Source organism: Schistocerca nitens, chromosome 5, assembly GCF_023898315.1.
Source record: "Schistocerca nitens isolate TAMUIC-IGC-003100 chromosome 5, iqSchNite1.1, whole genome shotgun sequence".
Taxonomy (NCBI): domain Eukaryota; kingdom Metazoa; phylum Arthropoda; class Insecta; order Orthoptera; family Acrididae; genus Schistocerca; species Schistocerca nitens.
This window is the reverse complement of record NC_064618.1, coordinates 522,769,787-522,796,311: the sequence shown is the minus strand read 5'-3', so window position 1 is coordinate 522,796,311 and position 26,525 is coordinate 522,769,787. Positions and strand designations below refer to the sequence as shown.

At 37.9% G+C, this 26,525-nt stretch overlaps 1 protein-coding gene across 1 annotated transcript in view; it reads right to left on the bottom strand.

Annotated features, from left to right (window-relative positions):
- Positions 1–8,446: 8,446 nt before the first annotated feature.
- Positions 8,447–26,525, bottom strand: part of LOC126259705 (tyrosine-protein phosphatase non-receptor type 23-like) — a 196,136-nt gene continuing 178,057 nt past the window's right edge. The window contains exon 9 of the mRNA XM_049956677.1: positions 8,447–9,667. Within this exon, the coding sequence (XP_049812634.1) occupies positions 9,527–9,667 (141 nt within the window). The 3' untranslated portion in view covers positions 8,447–9,526. The remainder of the gene's footprint in view (positions 9,668–26,525) is intronic.

The window sequence follows — 26,525 nt, the reverse complement described above, 5'->3', positions numbered from 1 at the left end:
TCCATCCAGAGTATGGCTGTAGGGTTCATCCCACAGGTCAACTAAAATTGTCTGCAGTTGACTCAAATGAATAGGACTGTTGCGATGGTTGATGTCTTGTGGTATAACAGTCATTGAACATGTGTTTTCTTTTTTCTGCAGTAGCATCCAATGTGTACAGGGCATCCACAGTGAAAACATACTGGCATATTTATATAGAGAGACAGTCTTGATTCCAAAGTTATTTTTATTACACATGTTTCACCTGGTTCATGTTTCCTCAAATGCCTCTAAAAGAAAAGGAAAAGGAAGGTTGTAATTATATAAAATTAAAAGATAAGGAGCACAGTTCTCAGCTGCATTGACTTTGTAAAAAACATTTTTAAAAGTTTGGAATAAAATAAATTAGCACTCATGAAAGGCTATCAAAACAATGCATAACACAGCTGGTAGGGCAGTTAGCCAGAGCATTGATAACAACTGTATAAAGGAAGAACTGCCACACAAGATACACTGGGACAAAACAAAGTGTATAAACACGCTTGGTACAAGTCTTCTGTGACTCCTTTCATCAAGTGTGAAATACTGTCAGCTTCTTTCATATTTTAGTTCACAATGTGGCTTAGGGCCAAACCAGTCTGTACGTGTGAGTGTGTCATTTTCCTCTCATGTTGGACACTGTTCTTGAATTGTTTTTCTGTAAAGTGGACTTGCAGCTGATCATAACTAAATGTTTTCATCTGTTTGGCCTGGAATTGCTACCAGCTATTGAACTTCTCTTCATTGCTCTCAAACCACTGTTGGGCTGTGCTATCCAAGTAAAATTACACATTTGCCAAACACATCATGTCATCTATCCCACCTACTGTATTAGGCAACCAATACCCTTTCAGTCAGTTCTTTGGGTCTTGACCAGTGTTTCTGGAAAAAACTGATGAATGGCTGATGTGCAGCTGACCTATTGCTGTTTCGGAATCCATTGGTCTCCTGAATAAACAAAACTTGGGAACAATCTATTGCTTGTATTCTGGTTCCTGTCCCTAAAGGCAATGGCTTTCACATTGCCTAATTGGTGCCAATGTGATGCAGATTCTTTGAAGTACTTTGCCCTCCCCAGCAGCAATGTCACTTCAAAACCACAATCAGATCCAAATCCAAAGGCACATTTATTATTGATACCAAAATACAGCCAAAACAGAACTAACTACAGTACAGAGAGTGCTGGCATTTATAAAACAATGAAAATTCCAGAATAGATAAACATTACAAACGAGAGATTTCAAGAATCCTCTACAAATGACAAATACTAAAGAACAAATAATTTATGGTGGTTGGTTTTGAACTGGCAGCCCACAGCGTGACAGCCAGTGACACGAAGTAGTACACCAAACTGCATGCAGCACAGCTCATGGCATAATGATTTCACAAACAAAAGTCTAAAAGAATTAAAGCAAACAAAAATTACCCATTAGGTATTTCCTGTGATTTTGCCAAAGTCTTTGATTGTACAGATAAAAATATTCTCCTAGGGCAACTAAAATATTGCAGTGTTCACAGTATTCACTTTGCATGGATTAACTAACAGTAACAAGAGAAAATTTTGAATGACCTGTGCGATTCACAACCACAATACTGGAAATAAAAATAATTTCCACATAGACAACACATCTCTGTCTAATGTTCAAAATCGGTGTTTCATATATTGATGCAGTAGTCCATAACAGGTTTCTAGTGGGCACTAGGCAGGAAAGTGAAAATCTGGAGATACTTAGAGCAGCATAAAGCAATACTTTTTTAGCCATTCCTTCTATGATCTGCTAGAATACTTGAACTCATGGATGTAAATTTCACTTAACTCTTTATTATAATAATAATAATAATAATTATTATTATTATTATTATCATCATCATCATCATCAAAATACTAAAAGTAAACCTCCAGCTAGGACAAGATGGCAAACAAATTACAAATCCAGAAGCAGTGATTAGTGATTTTAATACATACTTCTCAAATATTAGTGAACAATTACTCTGTGGTTTTATACCATGGAATAATTGTTCACTAACATTTGAGAATTCCACTACTTCACCAAACAGAAATCCTGATTCCCTAATTTTTCTTCCATCCAACTCTAAACAAACTGTGCTCACAATCAGTAAATTAAAAATTTTCAACAAGTATAAATGAAATTCCAAATCATGTCTTTAAAAATGCAGGTGACCTCATTACAGTACTATTAACACACTTTTTCAACAGTTCAGTCACAGCTGTAATCTTTCATCCTTGTTTAAAGGTAGTGAAACTCAAGCTACTGTTCAAAAAGGGTAAGAAAGAAGACATAACCCATTACAGACTTACTGCTTTGCTATCTGTGCTAGAAAAAGTTTCATAAGAGGTTGCTAGATCTTCCAGAAAAGTCAAACATATTATCCACAGCCCAACATGGTTTCCAGAAAGGCCAATCAACAGAAATAGCAATATTTGAATTTCTGAGTGAAGTGCTACAAAACCTTGATAGTGGAGAAAAAAATAACTGGCATATGCCTTGATCTGTCTGACTCCTTAGATATCATAGATCATAACCTACTGCCGCCGAAACTTGATAGTATTGTATCAGAGGTACATCTAACAACTGGCTTAGATCATATCTTACTAGCTAAAGCAAGTAATAAAAATGCAATTTCAAGAAGATAACAAATCACCCAGGCACTATTCTAAATACAAATAAGTACAGTATGGCATACCACAGTGCTCGATACTGAGTTCCATCCTATTTTTGATATATATAAATGACTTAACATTAACCAAACAGTGTCATAGCACTATCCAGTTTGCAGATGACACATGCATTTTAGTCAGTCAGAAGACTGCACAAATGTTACAGACAACACTATCTGAGATACTAACTAGTGTTGTAAATTGGTTCAGCCAAAACAAACTAATAATAAATAAAGGTAAAAAAGTAGCATTAAATTTTCGTGTCAAGAGAAAAGTGAAGAGGATATAACACTTCAGATATCAGACACATACATTGCAAGTGTAGCTATTGAAGATGGCGGCAAGTATACAAGTTGTAGAAAATTGCTCCGTAAACCACGAGTGTTTATCGTCAGTGAAGTGTCGCTCTTGTGGTGAAAAAGTGAAAACCGGTGTTAGAACGTGTCCAGTAAAACATATATGGTATCATTCAAGCTGCCTCGCGAAAGTAAATCGCAATAATGTATTTTCGTGTGATTGTAATCATCCGTGTAACGGCCGAGAAGCTGCCACAGAGATGTGTAACACTGAACTCGAACTAAGTGTGAAAAATGAAGTACTCAAAGACTTAAAAGCAGCTAGAAAGTACATTAAATTACTAGAAAACATGATTCAGCTTCTTACTGAACCCGCTGAAACATCAGTATTTACACCAAAAACATCGTACTCTGCCAACAGCACAGAAAATGAGGTAGGCCTAAATATTTACTCTGATAGCCACGGACGCGGTCTTGCGGAAATTCTCAATAATCATCATGACTTAAAAGTCTACAGTTGCGTAAAACCAGGCGCTCCAATGCGGGAAATTATAAAGGACGTCATAAAAGACAACAAAAAAAGCACAAATCATTTTATTTTATTAATTGGAGGTGCCAATGATGTGTACAGGAATGAGTTACTGAATGCTGTGCACAACTTAAGGAAATTTCTGGACGGTACTAAGAAGCAGAACGTGATTGTCACTAGCATTCCTTGTAGACATGACCTTATCCCCACTTCGTGTGTAAATGCTGAAATTAGGGAAGCCAACTCACAATTTCAGGAAATATGCAAAATGTATCCAAATACAAACTTTCTTTGTACAGATTTTCTTAAGAGAGACTGCTTCACAAAACATGGGATGCATCTGAACAAAAAGGGCAAGAAACTTTTGTGTGGAAAAGTCAGTGGAATGTTAGAGAGACTGAACAAACATAATGACAGCATGTCATTACCATTAGCTCCAACAGTTTTAAAGCAAGCACCTGCAGAAGTATTTCCACAAAAAATGCTAAAAGCATCAGAAACAATCACAGCAACAACAACAACAAAAGCAGCAACAGCAGCTACATCAACAGCAGAGCCACCTCTGCTACCAGCAACAGCAACAGAATCAATGGTAGCTGGACCAACTCCACCAAAAGTAGTAAAAGCATCAAGAATTGTTACACAATCAACAGTAAAAGCAACAGAACCAGCATTAGCAACAGCAGAACCATCCACAATAGCAGCAGAATCAACTCCAACATTAGCAGAACCAGTACTGTCAACTAAAAAACCTTCAGACAGCAGACGGAAGCCAGTGCCTCCATCCCATCTAAATGATTTTTTAGTGGAAACCAGAAAGAAGAGGAAGCCCACAAGAGAAACTGAGATTTGACCTTATTTAAGTCGGTAAAGCAGAGAAATCTACAACAAGGTATTTACAACTTTAAAATAATCCACCAGAATGTACAGGGCTTGAGCAAGAAATATGAACAATTAGACGTGTTTGTAAATGAAACTATGCCTGATGTGCTTGGTATTAGTGAACACTGGCTATCTGATGCCAAATTAGAACTTTTTAAACCTCTAAACATGGTACTAGCTAATAAGTTTTGCAGATCTACTATCAGAGGTGGAGGTGTATCAATGTATGTAAAGAGCACATTTGATTTTAATTCTGTAAATGTAAGTAAATATTCATTAGAAGGAACAATTGAATTATGTGCAGCACGTATAAAGATACCAAATGATGAAATTTATGTTATATGTTTATATAGACCGCCAGGTGGAAACTTCGAAGTTTTCTTAACAAAGTTTTGTGACATGATAGAGAATGTTTTTATATCACACCTGAACAAGTTAGTAATTATAGGAGATTTCAACATAAATGTATTAGCAGATAAGTTACACACTAGACTATTCAAGAATACTCTGCTTGAATATAATGTAAGATACCTGATAAACACTGCAACCAGGGAGACTGAAACATGCCAGTCTGCAATAGATAACATAATCACTGGTATTCGTCTTTACGATCTTACATCTTCTGTTATTATAAGTGCTTTGTCAGACCACCATGCAGTAGAACTAAGTGTGCACATAAAAAATGTTCCTACACACAGTTGCTATAGATATATTAGGATGAATACAGAACAAAATATAACACAGTTGAATAATATGCTAAGGAATGTGGATTGGAACAGTTTTCTAACTACACTTCACAGTTATGGCAAATTCTCAAGTGAACTATTCTACATTCTTAATCAAGCCTGTCCATTAATAAAAAAAGAGAATTCAGTCACATGCTGTAACCCGAAACTGGATATCAAGTTCAGTCACTGAAGCTAGAGAAAAACTAAGATGGTATGAGTATGCTATGTTAAATGACTTGAGCAATAAACAATTAAAAGAAGAGTTCAAAAAGTATCAGAAATACTATGTAGACCTTCTAATTTCAGGAAAACAGAAACATTTTGAAAGTGTCATTCAGAACACTCAAATAATATCTCCAAAACATCATGGTCACTAGTAAATAGAGAAATTGGTAAATCTGGGAAACACACAACTGAAAATCACTTGATGATAAACGGCACAATAGAAACTGATCAGAATAAGATAGCAGATCTATTTAACAATTACTTTGCTTCTGTTGGCTCCAGCATAAACAATCAGCTTAAAAATCATAAATACAAATTCAGAGGAACGCCAGTGTCAGGAAGTATATTTTTGATGCCAACAAGTAAAGAAGAAATAATTAAAATAGTGAGTAGCTTAAAGAATTCCCATGCAGCAGGATATGATGGTCTTAGTCTGGACACTCTTAAGAAATGTATACATAAAATTGCATCACCTTTATCAACAGTTATCAATTCTCATATGGAAGATGGTCTATTTCCAGATGAGTTGAAAATTGCCCGAGTTGTGCCTATTTTTAAAAAAGGAAACAGGAATTTAGTATAAAACTTTCGAACCATTTCTGTTCTTCCAATAATATCCAAAATCTTTGAGAAAGTAATATACATAAGAATCTGGAACTTCCTGGTACGCAAAAAAGTGATTTCTAAGGGGCAGTATGGGTTTGTCAAGGGGTTATCCACCATTACAGCAGCATCCAACTTAGTCGAAGGTGTCACTCAAGCAATAGATAATAAAGAACATGTATGTGGCGTCTTTCTAGACTTACAAAAAGCATTTGACTGTGTTGATACGACCATATTGCTGGACAAACTGTGGAACTATGGCATTCGAGGCACAGCCCATAATCTGATGAGATCCTACTTGACAAATAGGAAGCAGTTTGTGTCTATTAGCACTACAGAGGGAGCATGCAAATCAAACACCACTGACATCAATTTTGGTATTCCACAGGGGTCAATATTAGGACTACTTCTTTTTATTATCTATGTAAATGATATTCAGTCCATAACAAACCATGCAACAGCTATCTTATATGCAGATGATACCACATTAATATGCAGCAATCAAAGCTATTCACAGCTCGAAGTGGAATCCAATACTGCAGCAGGCTTAATTCTGCAGTATTTTAATGAAAACAAACTAAAATTAAACACAAATAAATCTGTCTATATTGAATTTGATCTTGGGAGGCAAAAAACTCATGAAAACAAAATCTTAATGGGTGACGAATACATTAAAAAACAATACTCGACCAAATTTCTTGGCCTGACACTAGATGCAGAGTTAAACTGGTCTGATCATGTGAATGATATTTGCAAAAAGCTATGTACTACCATATATGTCCTAAGAAAACTGACACCTTTTTGTAACATCACCACTCTGAGGCAAATATATTTGCACTATTTGAATCCCATCTAAGTTATGGGATAGAGGTTTGGGGATCCAGCAGTAAAGGTAATATGAAAAGTGTACTTACGTTACAAAAGAAGGCACTTAGAATTATGGGAAAGAAATGTGCCAGGGAGTCCTGCAGAAATTTGTTTAAAGAATTTAAAATACTAACTGTTCATAACCTGTATGTGCTGAAGATAATCATTATGGCAGTAAATAGTAACAAAACACTTAATAAAGAAATTCACGATCACAACACTAGAGGCAGAGAGAGACCCCATATCATCTCTCATAGAACAACACTTTATGAGAAAAGCCCTCACTATGCAGGCATAAAACTACTGAATTGCTTCCATCCTAATATCTCCAAATTGCCCATTACAAAACTAAAAATGAAATTAAAATTATGGCTCCTAAACAATCCTGTATATTCAATAGATGAGTTTCTAGATTTAGTACACTCGTATGATGGAAGACCATCTATCTAAAAATATATGTAATCTCAGATCTTAGACTGTGTCACAAACTATAAATATTTGAATGTCAGATATGAATACTGTGTTACAAACTGTAGATTCCTTAATCTAAGTATGGCAATAACAATTTTGTTTATGTATAGTCCATATATGTAACTCTGTTCTCTCAACTAAATTTAGAACAAGTTGTGTAGATAAAAGTGCCAGCCAATAATATGTAACCCTAGTAATTAAGGCTCTGACTTAACCAGAAGACTGAAACAAAAAAAACCTTTTTTTGTAATCAGTTGATGTTGGATCAAAATAAATAAATAAATAAATAAATAAATAATACAAAATTTCTGGAGACCTGAATCCAAAATAAACTTAGGTGGTATACTCACATTGATTGCATATTTAAGAGATTAAGTACCATGTGCTATTTAATGGGAGTGATTGAAAACCATTGTCATAAGGACTGTCTAATGACTGCTTACTATCCCAATACACATTCTGTTCTGAGGTATGGGATCATTTTCTGGGATAGCTCGTTCCTGTCTAAAACTCTTCAGGATGCAAAGGATAAAGTGAGTCTCATGTCCAGAGTAAAAAGGAACAAACCCTGCAGACCATTATTTAAAAGGAAGGGGATTCTTCCTCTTCCATGTATTTACCTCTTTGAAAGTGCTGTGTTTATTATGACACACACAATAACAAATTCTACTGTCATCCTCAAAAATGAAAAACTTCATTACCATAACACAAGACAGAAAACTGACTTTCATACCCCCAAATAAAGACCAGTTTGTACAAAAAGGAACATTACACTGCAGTAAAATATTTACAATTAGTTCCCAAACGAAATTAAAGTAATAAATGATCAAAAAATTTAAAGCAGTATTAAAAGAATATCTATTAATACATTGCTTCTATAGTCTGGAAGAGTTCCTCCAAAATCTTTGAGAGCCTAAGAAAGTTAATGTTAAGCTTGTAAGCCACATTTTTTATCACTTACAAAAATATTGTGTAAATATATCTACTTGCAGCATGTAAAGACTTTAACCATTAGCATTAATTTACTCATCTTTTCAGTTATAATTTTCTAGTTAAAGTGGTTTAATTATAAGACAGAGCTAAAAAAAACTGATGTGCTGTTCTGTAGATTCAGATTTACTGAACCAAATAAAAATACAAATACAAGTTTTACATTCTTAGTTCTTATTAATTCCACTATAAGCAATAAAGGTGTACTGAAGGGCATTGTACGTGGTCTCTCCTTTCTTAGCATCTCAATTTCAGTAAATAAAAACATGACATTTTACAGTTTGTTCCAGTTACCTACAACAAACTACTCAACTCAGCCTTCCTGATGACAATTCCTCTACCCAGGTTCAACTCTATGAACTGTAGATACATAATTATTTAACTTTCAGTCATTAATGTGATTCATGTCACATTACTTCATTACAGTGAGGTATTCACCCATTGTTTTCATTAAAAATAGCTTAGTCTAATGTTTAAAAATTTCTGCTAACTTTGCAATGGATTACTTAAAAATTCTGTTGTAGATGTTGGGCAATTATATTGTCCACAAGTAAAAACATACCATGAAATTACATTTATTAGAAGACTGTCATTCCTGGGTCCTCTTAAGAGGAAAATCATTCTCTCTTAAAGGTAACTAACAAGGTTTTGTGACTGTCTCCTCACATTCATACACACATAAAAATATTTACAATTTCATTTTGAAACAATTTTATACACATAAATAACTGCACAAATGTAAGGCTTTTTCTGGAATCTATAGTTAAAACAGCAGTCACAACTTATGTAAAGATATTATGACAATACCTTATCTACTTAAGTATGATTTACAATTATATTGTGTAATACAAAATTACAATATTTAGTTTTGATTTTAAAACAATATTATACAAAACAATGTACATGACATCAGAAAGTAAAATTACTTTCAGTATTTATTTGCTTACAACTTCCATTCAACCCTACATGCTTGCACACACACACACACACACACACACACACACACACACACACACATTATACAATTATGTTTTGAGGCATTTCTTTGTATCACCACCAAGTGGTTACACAATAAATCTAAGGCAATGATATAATCATTTAGCTCCATCTTTACACATACACAACCACTGGCATCCTACTGTTCACATTAAGTTATAAAATACATAATTACATTCCAAGTTTTATGTACTTATGAAAAACTTGAAAGGCTTTTCAGTTAAGTTTTTCACTTTTAATTTTAATTTGACATGGAAAAATCCATAGCCTCATAAATTGCATGATCAGAACGATCAGCTTCTGTCTGTTGTGTTATCATCATCTTTTCATTACTTGTTGAAGTTCCACCAGACAAGACTGAGTGTGTTGATGTTGTTGCTTCCTACACAAGATATGAAAATATATTATGAAAAAACATGTACATCATTACACTGAAATCACCCTATGTACCAGAGAATCGCAAAGTAACTGCATTTGAAATGACTATTACTGATTCATTTCCAAAAAGTTGACAAGTGAGAAACTTCAGTGTAGAATCAAATAAACATACTTTTAATTTACTAACATCCATAGTGGAATTCAGGTTAAGCCAGCAAATGGTACAAATTAAATGAGAAATACACTAGTTGCCAAAGTTATTTATTTGTTCTATAGCCTACTTGAGATTTTTACAATCTTGTTTTCAGGTAGACGTCATGGATCGAATAAAAAGTAATGGTGACTGTATGCAGTGCATTTTGTGATTTAATGAACATGTTTTTCAATCAATTTTTAATCAGTTAAATAGGCATAGCTGTTTACACATTCATTTCTTTGTGTATTGTTAAGCTGAAGTTTCATTGTTATAAATTATTAGGCAAGAGGCAGATAAGCTTGTGTAACTCTAAGCTTTACTTTTCAAGCATTTTTTTTAACATCAGTACCATTATTCAAATGATGCTCCTCTTTTTTTCCTCATCTCTTTGATTGAGTGAAATGAGCACCAACCCACTGTTAGATCCCACAAGGGGTCTTGACAGACTAGCCTCCCTTCAATTTTCTTCACTTATATAGGATTTTAAGACCAGTGTCCAGATATTAATTTCCTAAAGCAAGTAGTTATACAATGAAGCTTTCTGAGCACTGTTAATTACAAAACATTTAGAAGATCTTACAATAGCCACCTGTAGCTCAGTGCATAGCTTCTGGTTATTTTAAACATGAAGTCACTCGTTTGGTTCTTGAAAGCAGTGAAATTGTTTTAAAAAAATTATTTACATTGTATGTCCATTATCAGACTGGAATGTTAATTAACACGTATTGAATCATGTTTTTTTTTAAAAAAATGTCTAAATGTCTTACTGTTAAGTGAAAAGAATTGTATTTATATCAATAAAATTGTTCAATCCCTAGAAATTAAAGAATTATATTTTTTATTTGATGTTCTGATTTTGCGTATCAAATTTAAATTTATGAATACTCCCATTTTCATATGTTTAGTAGTATTCAAAAGTGTTATTTTATTAAGAAATTATAATTCAGAATTTTCTCATTAAAATTTCCGTTTGATAATAGTTACAGAATTCAAATAAAAGCAAAAAAAAAGTTGCTACTGGCAAGAATCGAACCAGCAATTTTGAAATTACAAGAGTTACATGTTACACATTCAGCTACAGGCAACAGTGTTGAAATATTTTATACTTTGGAGCACTTGGAACTCTTCAGCTCTTTGTAGGTGATTTTTTTTAAAGCCATCCTGGCACAGCCCTTCATATTCTACAAGTATGAAGAAAATTAGAGGGCCAATCCATAAGCTCCCATTTTAGGTCAAGTAGTGCATGTTTACAAAGAAGAGGGTAGATGAGAAGGCTTCCAGAGGAAAAAAGAATAAATGTGGAAGTATAATAGGATTAAATGTAATTAATAAAACAGAGGATAGAGCTATACTATAATTTTTGCTTTGACATTTCTTATTCCACTAGAGTAATCCTCTAGTGTTGCCAAAGCACACCAATTGCAGAAATTGTACTAGAAAATTATGTGACAGAATTCCAGGCTAGTAATTACCTTCTCGCCAACACACACACTGTGAAGACACCGTTAAGAAAGATGATGAGACTTACCAAACAAAAGCTTTCGCATCCCGCAACTACCCTCCCGGCCTGGTACAGAAGCAAATAACCAGAGCCACTTCCTCATCCCCTCAAACCCAGAATCCCCCACAGAAGAACCACAAAAGTGCCCCACTTGTGACAGGATACTTTCCGGGACTGGACCAGACTCTGAATGTGGCTCTCCAGCAGGGATACGACTTCCTCAAATCCTGCCCTGAAATGAGATCCATCCTTCATGAAATCCTCCCCACTCCGCCAAGAGTGTCTTTCCGCCGTCCACCTAACCTTCGTAACCTGTTAGTTCATCCCTATGAAATCCCCAAACCACCTTCCCTACCCTCTGGCTCCTATCCTTGTAACCGCCCCCGGTGCAAAACCTGTCCCATGCACCCTCCCACCACCACCTACTCCAGTCCTGTAACCCGGAAGGTGTACACGATCAAAGGCAGAGCCACGTGTGAAAGCACCCACGTGATTTACCAACTGACCTGCCTACACTGTGATGCATTCTATGTGGGAATGACCAGCAACAAACTGTCCATTCGCATGAATGGACACAGGCAGACAGTGTTTGTTGGTAATGAGGATCACCCTGTGGCTAAACGTGCCTTGGTGCACAGCCAGCACATCTTGGCACAGTGTTACACCGTCCGGGTTATCTGGATACTTCCCACCAACACCAACCTATCCGAACTCCGGAGATGGGAACTTGCCCTTCAGTATATCCTCTCTTCTCGTTATCCGCCAGGCCTCAATCTCCGCTAATTTCAAGTTGCCGCCACTCATACCTCACCTGTCTCCAACAACTTCTTTGCCTCTACTCTTCCACCTCGACTGACATCTCTGCCCAAACTCTTTGTCTTTAAATATGTCTGCTTGTGTATGTATGTGTGGATGGATATGTGTGTGTGTGCGAGTGTATACCTGTCCTTTTTTCCCCCAAAGGTAAGTCTTTCCGCTCCCGGGATTGGAATGACTCCTTACCCTCTCCCTTAAAACCCACATCCTTTTGTCTTTCCCTCTCCTTCCCTCTTTCCTGATGAGGCAACAGTTTGTTGCGAAAGCTTGAATTTTGTGTGTATATTTGTGTTTGTTTGTGTGTCTATTGACCTGCCAGCGCTTTTGTTTGGTAAGTCTCATCATCTTTCTTTTTAGATATATATTTTTTCCACGTGGAATGTTTCCCTCTGTTATATATATATATATATATAGTTTTTTCCCCCCATCTGTTCATATATCTTTGATGTTGTAGCGCATTTTTCTTTTGTCCTGTAATATAGAGATAAAAGTTGTTTTCCAGATGTAATATGTAACTGGAATTTTTTTTTTTTTTTTTTTGGTAAGTAGATAAATATGTTTAGAGTTTATTGATTGTGGAAAGCTTTAATTTTTTTGTGTTTATTGTTTACTGTAATAAGTTTGGTAGAAAATAGTTGTGTGAGGATATATGTAATTTATTTTGATGTTGTATAAACTGTGGGCGAGAGTATTGAGAAAGAGAGAGAGTAATATCGATAGTCGATTCAACAAAGGGGGTGTTGTGTTGTTGGGTAGCTAGTAGTGATGGGCTAAACTGCGATTTTCCGATATCAGTGATTTCAGTGAATGCTACTTTTCAGTATCTGTTATTCTTAACTGCGATTTGTCGCAGTTAAGAGTCGCAGTTGAGGAACATAGGTCGTGTATCCCTCCGCCACTGCTATTTCTGCTACTTCCGCGATTTCTGCGACTTCTGCTACTTCTGTGACTTTGCGATTTCTGCGATTTCTGATACTTCTGCAATTTCTGTGACTTCTGCGATTTCTGTGACTCCTGCGATTTCTGCGACTTACCACCATATGAAAAAGTTACATCTGTCAACACAGAAAATTGCATCGCAACAAACCTGTCATTGGCAGGTATGTTTTACGTTTTTTCTTCCGTTGGCTTTAATTTTGTATTAAAGAAACAACTGTGAAAATATTAATAGTGTAATTAATATGTAAGTAGCCGTACAGTACCGTAATAGTTCGTGTTTAGAAAATGAATTCTAACATATTGTTATGTTCACAGGCACCTGAACTTCATTTCAGTCACTCAGTAAAGTGATAACTCAAAATATCATTGTCAGCAGATCTGAAGAAATTTGCCACTGCGTCTTTAGACCGTTTTCGTCAGACGAGAGGTTAGTTTCCAAGCGTTTCGATGGACTTAATTACTTCAGTGAGATCGTTCTTGAAAATGTGACATTCATTATAGCAAATATTAGCAATCTACTCTGTCAATTATATTGCTAGTAATTAGTGACAGCAAAAATTGTTTAATAATCCTTGTCTTTTTGCAGACGCAGTTCTGACTCTGATTACTGGTTGCTGTACATATCTATCCACATCAAGGCTGTTGAGAGAGATTCGTGAAGATTCAAGACGGCTCTTAGAGGATTTGCTGTTTAAAAGTGAAATAATTGTGAAATAAGTGTGTGAATGATTAAACTGTGTTTTATTGAAGTTGTTGTGCGATTTTAAAGGCATAATAAATGTTAAATACAGTGAGTGAATAATAAAAATCTCATTTTCCACATGTTAAGCCGTCCAATACCCGTAATTTTCCGCCACTTACTTATTGGTAAACTCTTGTTGGAGAGTGACATGCCGCCCCCCCCCCCCCCCCTTTCTCCACAATCTTGGTGTGACACTGACCTGTAACATATCCCGAAGTCTACAATATGCATTTTGAGGCTTTTGATGTGAAAGTGGGAAGTACAGATCTTCCAGTTAAATCGGGAATAGCTTAAGTGCATTACTTGAAAGTAACACAGGAAAAGCTTACTTATGTAGGTGGTGGTAGTGTCGGCAAAAAGTTCTTGTGTGTGAAGTTGCCATGTAGAACACCAGGTGTAAAACTTTTCTCCAGAGTCTTGAACTGTGTCGGAACAAAAGTGAGGCATTCATATGACTGTTTTCATTTCACTACACTTATACAGATGTCTGAGTTCTGCTGTGTTAACATTGCAAAGTCCTGTAGGCATGTGGAGTATTAACCAAAACTGTCATATTGGAAGCAGAATCAAACACATTTGTTACGTTACTTGATATTTTCAGGAGAAAAAGGCAATGTTGCTTCTTATTAATATAATACATTCAGAGTCACAGCAGTATTTTACCAACCATAACTGATGCTGAATGTGCATGTCATCATATAATATGAAAGGCTTATTTCAATAGTGGTACAAGTCCATTACCTCCACTTTTCTGTCTATAATGCTTCTGAAATTAATGATCCAAGCAAACATAAATAAAGGTTTGTCTCTAGCAAGAAGCCATATGCTTGAATATTTCTGGTATCTCAACTGCAGATTTTTCAGCGCTCATTTAACTTTACGACTCTGTATCTCAAAATGAACAAAAATGGGCTTGTACCACTATTGAAATAAGCCCTTCATATGCACACATAGCACATCGATCTCGTGAGGCACAAGGCTCTGATTACGAAGTACGTCCATCGGTCAACAGATGGCACTAGGAAAAGTATGTTAACTGCGCTTTTTAGTTGCTACTTGCGACTCTTAGTTGCGATTTGTCACAGAAATCGCAGTTTGACTCGGTAGCGAATAGCGTAGTATGAACTTTGCTCAACAGATGGCAGTGCTAACTGCGCTTTTTAGTTGCTACTTGCGACTCTTAGTTGCGACTTGTCACGGAAATCGCAGTTGGACTCAATAGTGTATAGCAGAGATGGGCGTAGTACGAACTTTGACCCACAGATGGCACTGTTAACCGCGCTTTCTAGTTGCTACTTGCGACTCTTAGTTGCGACTTGTCACGGAAATCGCAGTTAGACTCGATACCGTATCGCAGAGATGGACGTAGTACGAACTTCGGCCAAGAGATGGCACTGTTAACTGTGCTTTTTAGTTGCTACTTGCGACTCTTAGTTGCGACTTGTCACAGAAATCGCAGTTGGACTCCATAGCGTACCGCAAATATGGACGTAGTACGAACTTTGGCCAACAGATGCCACTGTTAACCACGCTTTTTAGATGCTACTTGCGACTCTTAGTTGCGACTTCTCACTGAAATCGCAGAAAGCAGTGCTAAATTCGACCAATAGATGGCTCACGTCTTTGAATGTGAAATACTACTTGCGACTGCTAACTGTGACTGAAATCGCAGTTAGATTCTGTAAAGTTGCTACTGTGATATCTGTGACTTCTCAGTCACTGTGATTTCTAACAGATACGCGATTTCCTGCCCACCATTAGTAGCTAGAGAGACGGACACATGTTTTACTGTGGGAGTTGTGACTTTTACGAACTGGCGAAGATTGAGTTTAGTGGCAAGCGATGTACGTTATGAATGACTGTTTTATACCAGTACGTGATATGATAATAGTGAGTGTAGAAGCTGGGCGAAGTAAATACTGGGACTGTGCCGTGAGACGAAGTAACTATGACAATGCAACCGAGAATGGGCGGTATTGTAGCTCTGTGTCTGTGAATTTAACTGCACTTGTATTTTGACTGTGTTTTTGTACACTCAAGTACAGTGAACTTACATATTTATTCGTGTTTCGATGAACTGTCGGACGCCTACAATCAGTAACAGTTGTTATGAACTTATGCGAACTGTCTATTGTGTGTGAGTACATTCCCGCCCAGAATGGTTTTTTGCGGTCGCGGCAGTCATAATACGAATTGACTTTCTATAGAACTCACCATCGGCAAGTTTTATAAACTGTGTGTGGCATAAGTAAACTTAAATTGTGTGTGCCAGAAACATTAATACTGTGCACATACGGACATCTGTAGCAACAATTACATCGACCAACCTGTGGCCTGCAAAACGCCACTGTAATCAGATTTGCAGCTTAATGAATACCACCGCCCATCCGATTACAAGGAAAAATCATCAGCTGCAATTACACGACCGTGGGAGCAGTGGCTGACATACACGTAACATTTGTCTTCTTTAGAATAACTTTTGGAGGGCATGTGTCTAAATTCGTGTGCCGTAGCATTTACCAGAAGTATTGTAATGCTTTGCTACTTAGACAAGGGCGCCCGCCATTAATTTCTTAAACGTCGACCAATGACAGTGAAGCTCGCTTGCTATTGGTGCTAACATTCTATAGTGTGTAAGTCAAAGGTGGGTAGCTGTCAAACCACACGGGTTGTGATTACTTTGAATGAGTCGTGTAAAATTGTGGGTTCATCACTCAGCTTTGGTATTCTTTTGTTTATTGATGTTAGAAACAATTATTTTTTTTTGGTCAATGTCCTTAAATCTTATTTAATATGGTTATTCTATGCTAAACTATATAAGGGCGATGTACTTGAGGACAATATTATGGAAATGGAAGAGGATGTAGATGAAGATGAAATGGGAGATACGATACTGCGTGAAGAGTTTGACAGAGCACTGATAGACCTGAGTCGAAACAAGGCCCCCGGAGTAGACAACATTCCATTGGAACTACTGACAGCCTTGGGAGAGCCAGTCCTGACAAAACTCTACCATCTGGTGAGCAAGATGTATGAAACAGGTGAAATACCCTCAGACTTCAAGAAGAATATAATAATTCCAATCCCAAAGAAAGCAGGTGTTGACAGATGTGAAAATTACCGGACAATCAGTTTAATAAGCCACAGCTGCAAAATACTAACACGAATTCTTTACAGACAAATGGAAAAACTAGTAGAAGCCGGCCTCGGGGAAGATCAGTTTGGATTCCGTAGAAATACTGGAACACGTGAGGCAATACTGACCTTACGACTTATCTTAGAAGAAAGATCAAGGAAAGGAAAACCTACGTTTCTAGCATTTGTAGACTTAGAGAAAGCTTTTGACAATGTTGACTGGAATACTCTCTTTCAAATTCTAAAGGTGGCAGGGGTAAAATACAGGGAGCGAAAGGCTATTTACAATTTGTACAGAAACCAGATGGCAGTTATAAGAGTCGAGGGACATGAAAGGGAAGCAGCGGTTGGGAAGGGAGTAAGACAGGGTTGTAGCCTCTCCCCGATGTTATTCAATCTGTATACTGAGCAAGCAGTAAAGGAAACAAAAGAAAAATTCGGAGTACGTATTAAAATCCATGGAGAAGAAATAAAAACTTTGAGGTTCGCCTGATGACATTGTAATTCTGTCAGAGACAGCAAAGGACTTGGAAGAGCAGTTGAACGGAATGGATGGTGTCTTGAAGGGAGGATATAAGATGAAAATCAACAAAAGCAAAACGAGGATAATGGAATGTAGTCGAATTAAGTCGGGTGATGTTGAGGGTATTAGATTAGGAAATGAGACACCTAAAGTAGTAAAGGAGTTTTGCTATTTGGGGAGCAAAATAACTGATGATGGTCGAAGTAGAGAGGATATAAAATATAGACTGGCAATGGCAAGGAAAGCGTTTCTGAAGAAGAGAAATTTGTTAACATCGAGTATAGATTTAAGTGTCAGGAAGTCGTTTCTGAAAGTATTTGTATGGAGTGTAGCCATGTATGGAAGTGAAACATGGACGGTAAATAGTTTGGACAAGAAGAGAATAGAAGCTTTCGAAATGTGGTGCTACAGAAGAATGCTGAAGTTTAGATGGGTAGATCACATAACTAATGAGGAAGTATTGAATAGGATTGGGGAGAAGAGAAGTTTGTGGCACAACTTGACCAGAAGAAGGGATCGGTTGGTAGGACATGTTCTGAGGCATCAAGGGATCACCAATTTAGTATTGGAGGGCATCGTGGAGGGTAAAAATCGTAGGGGGAGACCAAGAGATGAATACACTAAGCAGATTCAGAAGGATGTAGGTTGCAGTAGGTACTGGGAGATGAAGAAGCTTGCACAGGATAGAATAGCATGGAGAGCTGCATCAAACCAGTCTCAGGACTGAAGACCACAACAACAATAACAACAACATGCTAAACTGGGATAAATGCATGGTCAGATATTGTGTTGGGAAGTAAAATTTGGAGAAACGTCTATTTAGATACGGCTTGATTTGGACTGCATTAGTTAACACGGTATTTTTCGGGTATTTTGGCGATACTTAGTGACAGGGTAGAATCGCAGTCGTCACATATGGCGACCGTGGAGTGACAGGACAGGGTATTTTGACGCTGTCTTAAAGAATTGCAATCTTCAGATCTCAGTTTCAAAAAATTTGATAATTAGTGGGAGTGGTTTGTTGGTGTTAGGATCAGAAAATAAACAAGATGTCTATTAAGGAGGATCAACGAGTAGCCAGTTCTAAAGTGTGGGATGATGAGCAAGGGGAAAATAAAGAACATGAAATTGCTATGGAAAAGGATACAGTAATTAAGACAGCTTCCCCCATGAACCATGGACCTTGCCGTTGGTGGGGAGGCTTGCGTGCCTCAGCGATACAGATGGCCGTACCGTAGGTGCAACCACAACGGAGGGGTATCTGTTGAGAGGCCAGACAAACATGTGGTTCCTGAAGAGGGGCAGCAGCCTTTTCAGTAGTTGCAGGGGCAACAGTCTGGATGATTGACTGATCTGGCCTTGTAACATTAACCAAAACGGCCTTGCTGTGCTGGTACTGCGAACGGCTGAAAGCAAGGGGAAACTACAGCTGTAATTTTTCCCGACGGCATGCAGCTTTACTGTATGATTAAATGATGATGGCGTCCTCTTGGGTAAAATATTCCGGAGGTAAAATAGTCCCCCATTCGGATCTCCGGGCGGGGACTACTCAAGAGGACGTCCTTATCAGGAGAAAGAAAACTGGCATTCTACGGATCGGAGCGTGGAATGTCAGATCCCTTAATTGGGCAGGAAGGTTAGAAAATTTAAAAAGGGAAATGGATAGGTTAAAGTTAGATATAGTGGGAATTAGTGAAGTTCGGTGGCAGGAGGAACAAGACTTTTGGTCAGGTGATTACAGGGTTATAAATACAAAATCAAATAGGGGTAATGCAGGAGTAGGTTTAATAATGAATAAAAAAATAGGAGTGCGGGTTAACTACTACAAACAGCATAGTGAACGCATTATTGTGGCCAAGATAGACACAAAGCCCATGCCTACTACAGTAGTACAAGTTTATATGCCAACTAGCTCTGCAGATGATGAAGAAATTGATGAAATGTATGACGAGATAACAGAAATTATTCAGGTAGTGAAGGGAGACGAAAATTTAATAGTCATGGGTGACTGGAATTCGTCAGTAGGAAAAGGGAGAGAAGGAAACATAGTAGGTGAATATGGATTGGGGGGAAGAAATGAAAGAGGAAGCCGCCTAGTAGAATTTTGCACAGAGCATAACTTAATCATAGCTAACACTTGGTTCAAGAATCATAAAAGAAGGTTGTATACCTGGAAGAATCCTGGAGATACTAATAGGTATCAGATAGATTATATAATGGTAAGACAGAGATTTAGGAACCAGGTTTTAAATTGTAAGACATTTCCAGGGGCAGATGTGGATTCTGACCACAATCTATTGGTTATGAACTGCAGATTGAAACTGAAGAAACTGCAAAAAGGTGGGAATTTAAGGAGATGGGACCTGGATAAGCTGAAAGAACCAGAGGTTGTGGAGAGTTTCAGGGAGAGCATAAGGCAACAATTGACAGGAATGGGGGAAAGAAATACAGTAGAAGAACAATGGGTAGCTCTGAGGGATGAAGTAGTGAAGGCAGCAGAGGATCAAGTAGGTAAAAAGACGAGGGCTCATAGAAATCCTTGGGTAACAGAAGAAATATTGAATTTAATTGATGAAAGGAGAAAATATAAAAATGCAGTAAATGAAGCAGGCAAAAGGGAATACAAACGTCTTAAAAATGAGATCGACAGAAAGTGCAAAATGGCTAAGCAGGGATGGCTAGAGGACAAATGTAAGGATGTAGAGGCTTGTCTCACTAGGGGTAAGATAGATACTGCCTACAGGAAAATTCTACATCTACATCTATACTCCGCGAGCCACCTTACGGTGTGTGGCGGAGGGTACTTATTGTACCACTATCTGATCCCCCCTTCCCTGTTCCATTCACGAATTGTGCGTGGGAAGAACGACTGCTTGTAAGTCTCCGTATTTGCTCTAATTTCTCGGATCTTTTCGTTGTGATCATTACGCGAGATATATGTGGGCGGTAGTAATATGTTGCCCATCTCTTCCCGGAATGTGCTCTCTCGTAATTTCGATAATAAACCTCTCCGTATTGCGTAACGCCTTTCTTGAAGTGTCCGCCACTGGAGCTTGTTCAGCATCTCCGTAACGCTCTCGCGCTGACTAAATGTCCCCATGACGAATCGCGCTGCTTTTCGCTGGATCATGTCTATCTCTTCTATTAATCCAACCTGGTAAGGGTCCCATACTGATGAGCAATACTCAAGAATCGGACGAACAAGCGTTTTGTAAGCTACTTCTTTCGTCGATGAGTCACATTTTCTTAGAATTCTTCCTATGAATCTCAACCTGGCGCCTGCTTTTCCCACTATTTGTTTTATGTGATCATTCCACTTCAGATCGCTCCGGATAGTAACTCCTAAGTATTTTACGGTCGTTACCGCTTCCAATGATTTACCACCTATGGCATAATCGTACTGGAATGGATTTCTGCCCCTATGTATGCGCATTATATTACATTTATCTACGTTTAGGGAAAGCTGCCAGCTGTCGCACCATTCATTAATCCTCTGCAGGTCTTCCTGGAGTACGTACGAGTCTTCTGATGTTGCTACTTTCTTGTAGACAACCGTGTCATCTGCAAATAGCCTCACGGAGCTACCGATGTTGTCAACTAAGTCATTTATGTATATTGTAAACAATAAAGGTCCTATCACGCTTCCTTGCGGTACTCCCGAAATTACCTCTACATCTGCAGATTTTGAACCGTTAAGAATGACATGTTGTGTTCTTTCTTCTAGGAAATCCTGAATCCAATCACAAACCTGGTCCGATATTCCGTAAGCTCGTATTTTTTTCACTAAACGTAAGTGCGGAACCGTATCAAATGCCTTCCTGAAGTCCAGGAATACGGCATCAATCTGCTCGCCAGTGTCTACGGCACTGTGAATTTCTTGGACAAATAGGGCGAGCTGAGTTTCACATGATCTCTGTTTGCGGAATCCATGTTGGTTATGATGAAGGAGATTTGTATTATCTAAGAACGTCATAATACGAGAACATAAAACATGTTCCATTATTCTACAACAGATTGACGTAAGCGAAATAGGCCTATAATTATTCGCATCTGATTTATGACCCTTCTTGAAAATGGGAACGACCTGCGCTTTCTTCCAGTCGCTAGGTACTTTACGTTCTTCCAGAGATCTACGATAAATTGCTGATAGAAAGGGGGCAAGTTCTTTAGCATAATCACTGTAGAATCTTACGGGTATCTCGTCTGGTCCGGATGCTTTTCTGCTACTAAGTGATAGCAGTTGTTTTTCAATTCCGATATCGTTTATTTCAATATTTTCCATTTTGGCGTCCGTGCGACGGCTGAAGTCAGGGACCGTGTTACGATTTTCCGCAGTGAAACAGTTTCGGAACACTGAATTCAGTATTTCTGCCTTTCTTCGGTCGTCCTCTGTTTCGGTGCCATCGTGGTCAACGAGTGACTGAATAGGGGATTTAGATCCGCTTACCGATTTTACATATGACCAAAACTTTTTAGGGTTCTTGTTTAGATTGTTTGCCAATGTTTTATGTTCGAATTCGTTGAATGCTTCTCTCATTGCTCTCTTTACGCTCTTTTTCGCTTCGTTCAGCTTTTCCTTATCAGCTATGATTCGACTACTCTTAAACCTATGATGAAGCTTTCTTTGTTTCCGTAGTACCTTTCGTACATGATTGTTATACCACGGTGGATCTTTCCCCTCGCTTTGGACCTTAGTCGGTACGAACTTATCTAAGGCGTACTGGACGATGTTTCTGAATTTTTTCCATTTTTGTTCCACATCCTCTTCCTCAGAAATGAACGTTTGATGGTGGTCACTCAGATATTCTGCGATTTGTGCCCTATCACTCTTGTTAAGCAAATATATTTTCCTTCCTTTCTTGGCATTTCTTATTACACTTGTAGTCAATTAAAGAGACCTTTGGAGAGAAGAGAACCACTTGTATGAATATCAAGAGCGCAGATGGCAACCCAGTTCTAAGCAAAGAAGGGAAGGCAGAAAGGTGGAAGGAGTATATAGAGGGTTTATACAAGGGCGATGTACTTGAGGACAATATTATGGAAATGGAAGAGGATGTAGATGAAGATGAAATGGGAGATAAGATACTGCGTGAAGAGTTTGACAGAGCACTGAAAGACCTGAGTCGAAACAAGGCCCCGGGAGTAGACAACATTCCATTAGAACTACTGATGGCCTTGGGAGAGCCAGTCATGACAAAACTCTACCATCTGGTGAGCAAGATGTATGAGACAGGCGAAATACCCTCAGACTTCAAGAAGAATATAATAATTCCAATACCAAAGAAAGCAGGTGTTGACAGATGTGAAAATTACCGAACTATCAGTTTAATAAGTCACAGCTGCAAAATACTAACGCGAATTCTTTACAGACGAATGGAAAAACTGGTAGAAGCGGACCTCGGGGAAGATCAGTTTGGATTCCGTAGAAATGTTGGAACACGTGAGGCAATACTAACCTTACGACTTATCTTAGAAGAAAGATTAAGGAAAGGCAAACCTACGTTTCTAGCATTTGTAGACTTAGAGAAAGCTTTTGACAACGTTAACTGGAATACTCTCTTTCAAATTCTGAAGGTGGCAGGGGTAAAATACAGGGAGCGAAAGGCTATTTACAATTTGTACAGAAACCAGATGGCAGTTATAAGAGTCGAGGGGCATGAAAGGGAAGCAGTGGTTGGGAAAGGAGTGAGACAGGGTTGTAGCCTCTCCCCGATGTTATTCAATCTGTATATTGAGCAAGCAGTAAAGGAAACAAAAGAAAATTTCGGAGTAGGTATTAAAATTCATGGAGAAGAAGTAAAAACTTTGAGGTTCGCCGATGACATTGTATTTCTGTCAGAGACAGCAAAGGACTTGGAAGAGCAGTTGAACGGAATGGACAGTGTCTTGAAAGGGGGATATAAGATGAACATCAACAAAAGCAAAACGAGGATAATGGAATGTAGTCAAATTAAATCGGGTGATGCTGAGGGGATTAAACTAGGAAATGAGACACTTAAAGTAGTAAAGGAGTTTTGCTATTTAGGGAGTAAAATAACTAATGATGGTTGAAGTAGAGAGGATATAAAATGTAGACTGGCAATGGCAAGGAAAGCGTTTCTCAAGAAGAGAAATTTGTTAACATCAAGTATAGATTTAAGTGTCAGGAAGTCATTTCTGAAAGTATTTGTATGGAGTGTAGCCATGTATGGAAGTGAAACATGGACGATAACTAGTTTGGACAAGAAGAGAATAGAAGCTTTCGAAATGTGGTGCTACAGAAGAATGCTGAAGATAAGATGGGTAGATCACGTAACTAATGAGGCGGTATTGAATAGGATTGGGGAGAAGAGAAGTTTGTGGCACAACTTGACTAGAAGAAGGGATCGGTTGGTAGGACATGTTTTGAGGCATCAAGGGATCACAAATTTAGCATTGGAGGGCATCGTGGAGGGTAAAAATCGTAGAGGGAGACCAAGAGATGAATACACTAAGCAGATTCAGAAGGATGTTGGTTGCAGTAGGTACTGGGAGATGAAGAAGCTTGCACAGGATAGAGTAGCATGGAGAGCTGCATCAAACCAGTCTCAGGACTGAAGACCACAACAACAACAACAATTAAGACAGAACCAGAGATTGATAAAGACGTAGATGGAACAGGAGGGGTAAAAAGTATGTTTGCTGTACTGTTAGCGGAAATGAGAGGAATGAAAGAGGGCCATAAAGGTTTAAGAGAAGATATAGAGGGTATAAATAAGAAAATGGAAGCTGTTAGCAAACCACAAAGGGATATGGGAGAAGAACTAAAGAATTTGGATAGGAAATTTGAACAAAGGTTTGAGGATTTTAAAAGGGAACTAGATGATGGGATAGAAAAGAGGATTTCAAATGTAAAGTTGGATATAGGCAAAGATTTTAACAAATTTAAAGATGATGTTAAAGAGACATTTAAAGAAACTGAATTTGAGCTGATGGAAAAGCAAAAGAGTTTTAGGGAGGAGGTAAATGGAAGGGTAGATTGCTTGGATAATAATATTGTAGCACAGGCTGAAGTGTGTGATAAAAGACAGACAGAAGTGAAGGAATACTGTGATAGAATTTTACAGGAACATAGTAAGGAAGCTCAAGTAGAAGTGGGAAGAATCAGGGAGTCCACTTCTGTGATTGAGAAAAGAGTAGGAACTTTGGAAAGAAAAATAGAAGATAGGAATTGTACAGCTCCATCTGTGGTAGTACATATGAGAGATGGTAGTACTTTTAATAATATAGTATTTGATCCTAAAGGCAACGTCCATCCAGTGGCTTTTGTGAATAGTTTACGAAGTCAGTTTACTGTAGAGTGGATTGAGAAAGATAAATTAAGGAGGGAAAGTGCATGTTTAAAGGGTGAAAGTTTAGATTGGGGAGCAGATGCACCAGATAGATATGAAACTTTTGAGGATTTTGTGTCAGCTTTTCTAGCAGAGTACTGGTCTAAAGAAAAACAGAGTGATGTAATTGAGACTTTTAAGAAGGCACCATGGTATGATAACCGAAATAGGGAGAGCATGAGAGAATATTGTGAAAGATGGGTCAATAGGTTGAAGCATTTGGACAGTACTTGGAGTGATCGAGATACAATAGAAGTATTTATGGGGAAGTTACCTCCTAATAGGAGATGTGGATTAATAGGGCATAATAAAAATCTGAAAGATTTTCTGAATAGGGTGAGAGATGTGGATAGATAGCAGACAAATTGTTCTTTTAATGTAAATAGAGATTCCTGGAGGTACCAAGAGAACAGGGAACAGACCAGTAGAGTGAATCAGGTAAATGTGAGAGGTAAGGGAGAAAGAGGTCAAGGGAATTTTAGGGGTAATGGTAGAGGTTATGATATGAGAGGAAGTTTTAATACGGGAAACGGTACACCGCAACAGTAAGGGCCCATGCTGGGGCGGGTCAAGTATCAGGGCCTACCAATGTTGCCAGTTGCCACAATGATGTCAGATGTTTTGTGATGTGCAGCAATAGTAATACTAATAATGGTGATAGGGGGTGTGGAAGTCAGAACTTAGTAATTGAAGAGGTAGGGCCCAAAATTAAGTGTGGGAATAATATAGAATCGGGAGGTTCATGTATGAAGGTATTTTCTCATATGTATGATGGTGTTACAGAATATGAAAAGGAGCAAATAGACAGAGAGAAGGAGAATGAAGTGATACAAATGGAATGTATTGTAAGTGAGGAGGAAGAGACAAGTAGTGGTAGTAGTGACAGTGAAGGGGGAGAAGAAGAGGTACCAGAGGATACATTTCTTTTCCAGAGTAATTTGCATAGGAGTAAAGGGGAAGAGAACGGGCCAGTTTCTGAAGTTCTTGAGGGAAAGATTTCTACCGATTCCTTGAACCATGGTGTAGATGCTGATGAGGAGGAAAAAATTAATGTGTTTATTACTGGCAAGGATAAGGATGTGGCAACTTGCAGCAAGGAGGAAGAGAGTTTATGTGCAATTAGAAGGGAGTCAAGAGAAGAGGAAAGCTCAGAGATAGGTTGTAGAAAATGGGAATATGATAATATTGAAAGAGATTTGTTACATGAAGGTGAAGATATGGGGGATATTAAAGCTGGACAACCTTTTGTGAAAATGAAAATCTATGGTAGAGAACAAAAGGCTCTTTTGGATACAGGTAGTGAAATAAGTGCTGTATCAGAGGAATTCTATAACTGTATAAAGGAAGGTAATGAGGTAATGGACATACCTGTGTTGGGGTTAAAAATAATGGGTGCTACGGGCAAGTTGAGCAAAGCGGTCAAGTGACAGATCTTAGAATTTGAACTTGGGGGCATAAGCTTAGTACATAATTTTTTTGTTGTTCCTGGGCTCAGTGTGGAAATTATCCTGGGCATAGACTGGTTGACAGAGTGTAAAGCAGGAGTAAATTGTGGGGACGGTTTTGTCACTTTTTATAATGAAGGATTAGAAACAAGTGTGAAATTTGATGGAATGACAGTGGGTAGCAATGATTTAGTTGGTCAGTTGAAAATGAGAGTG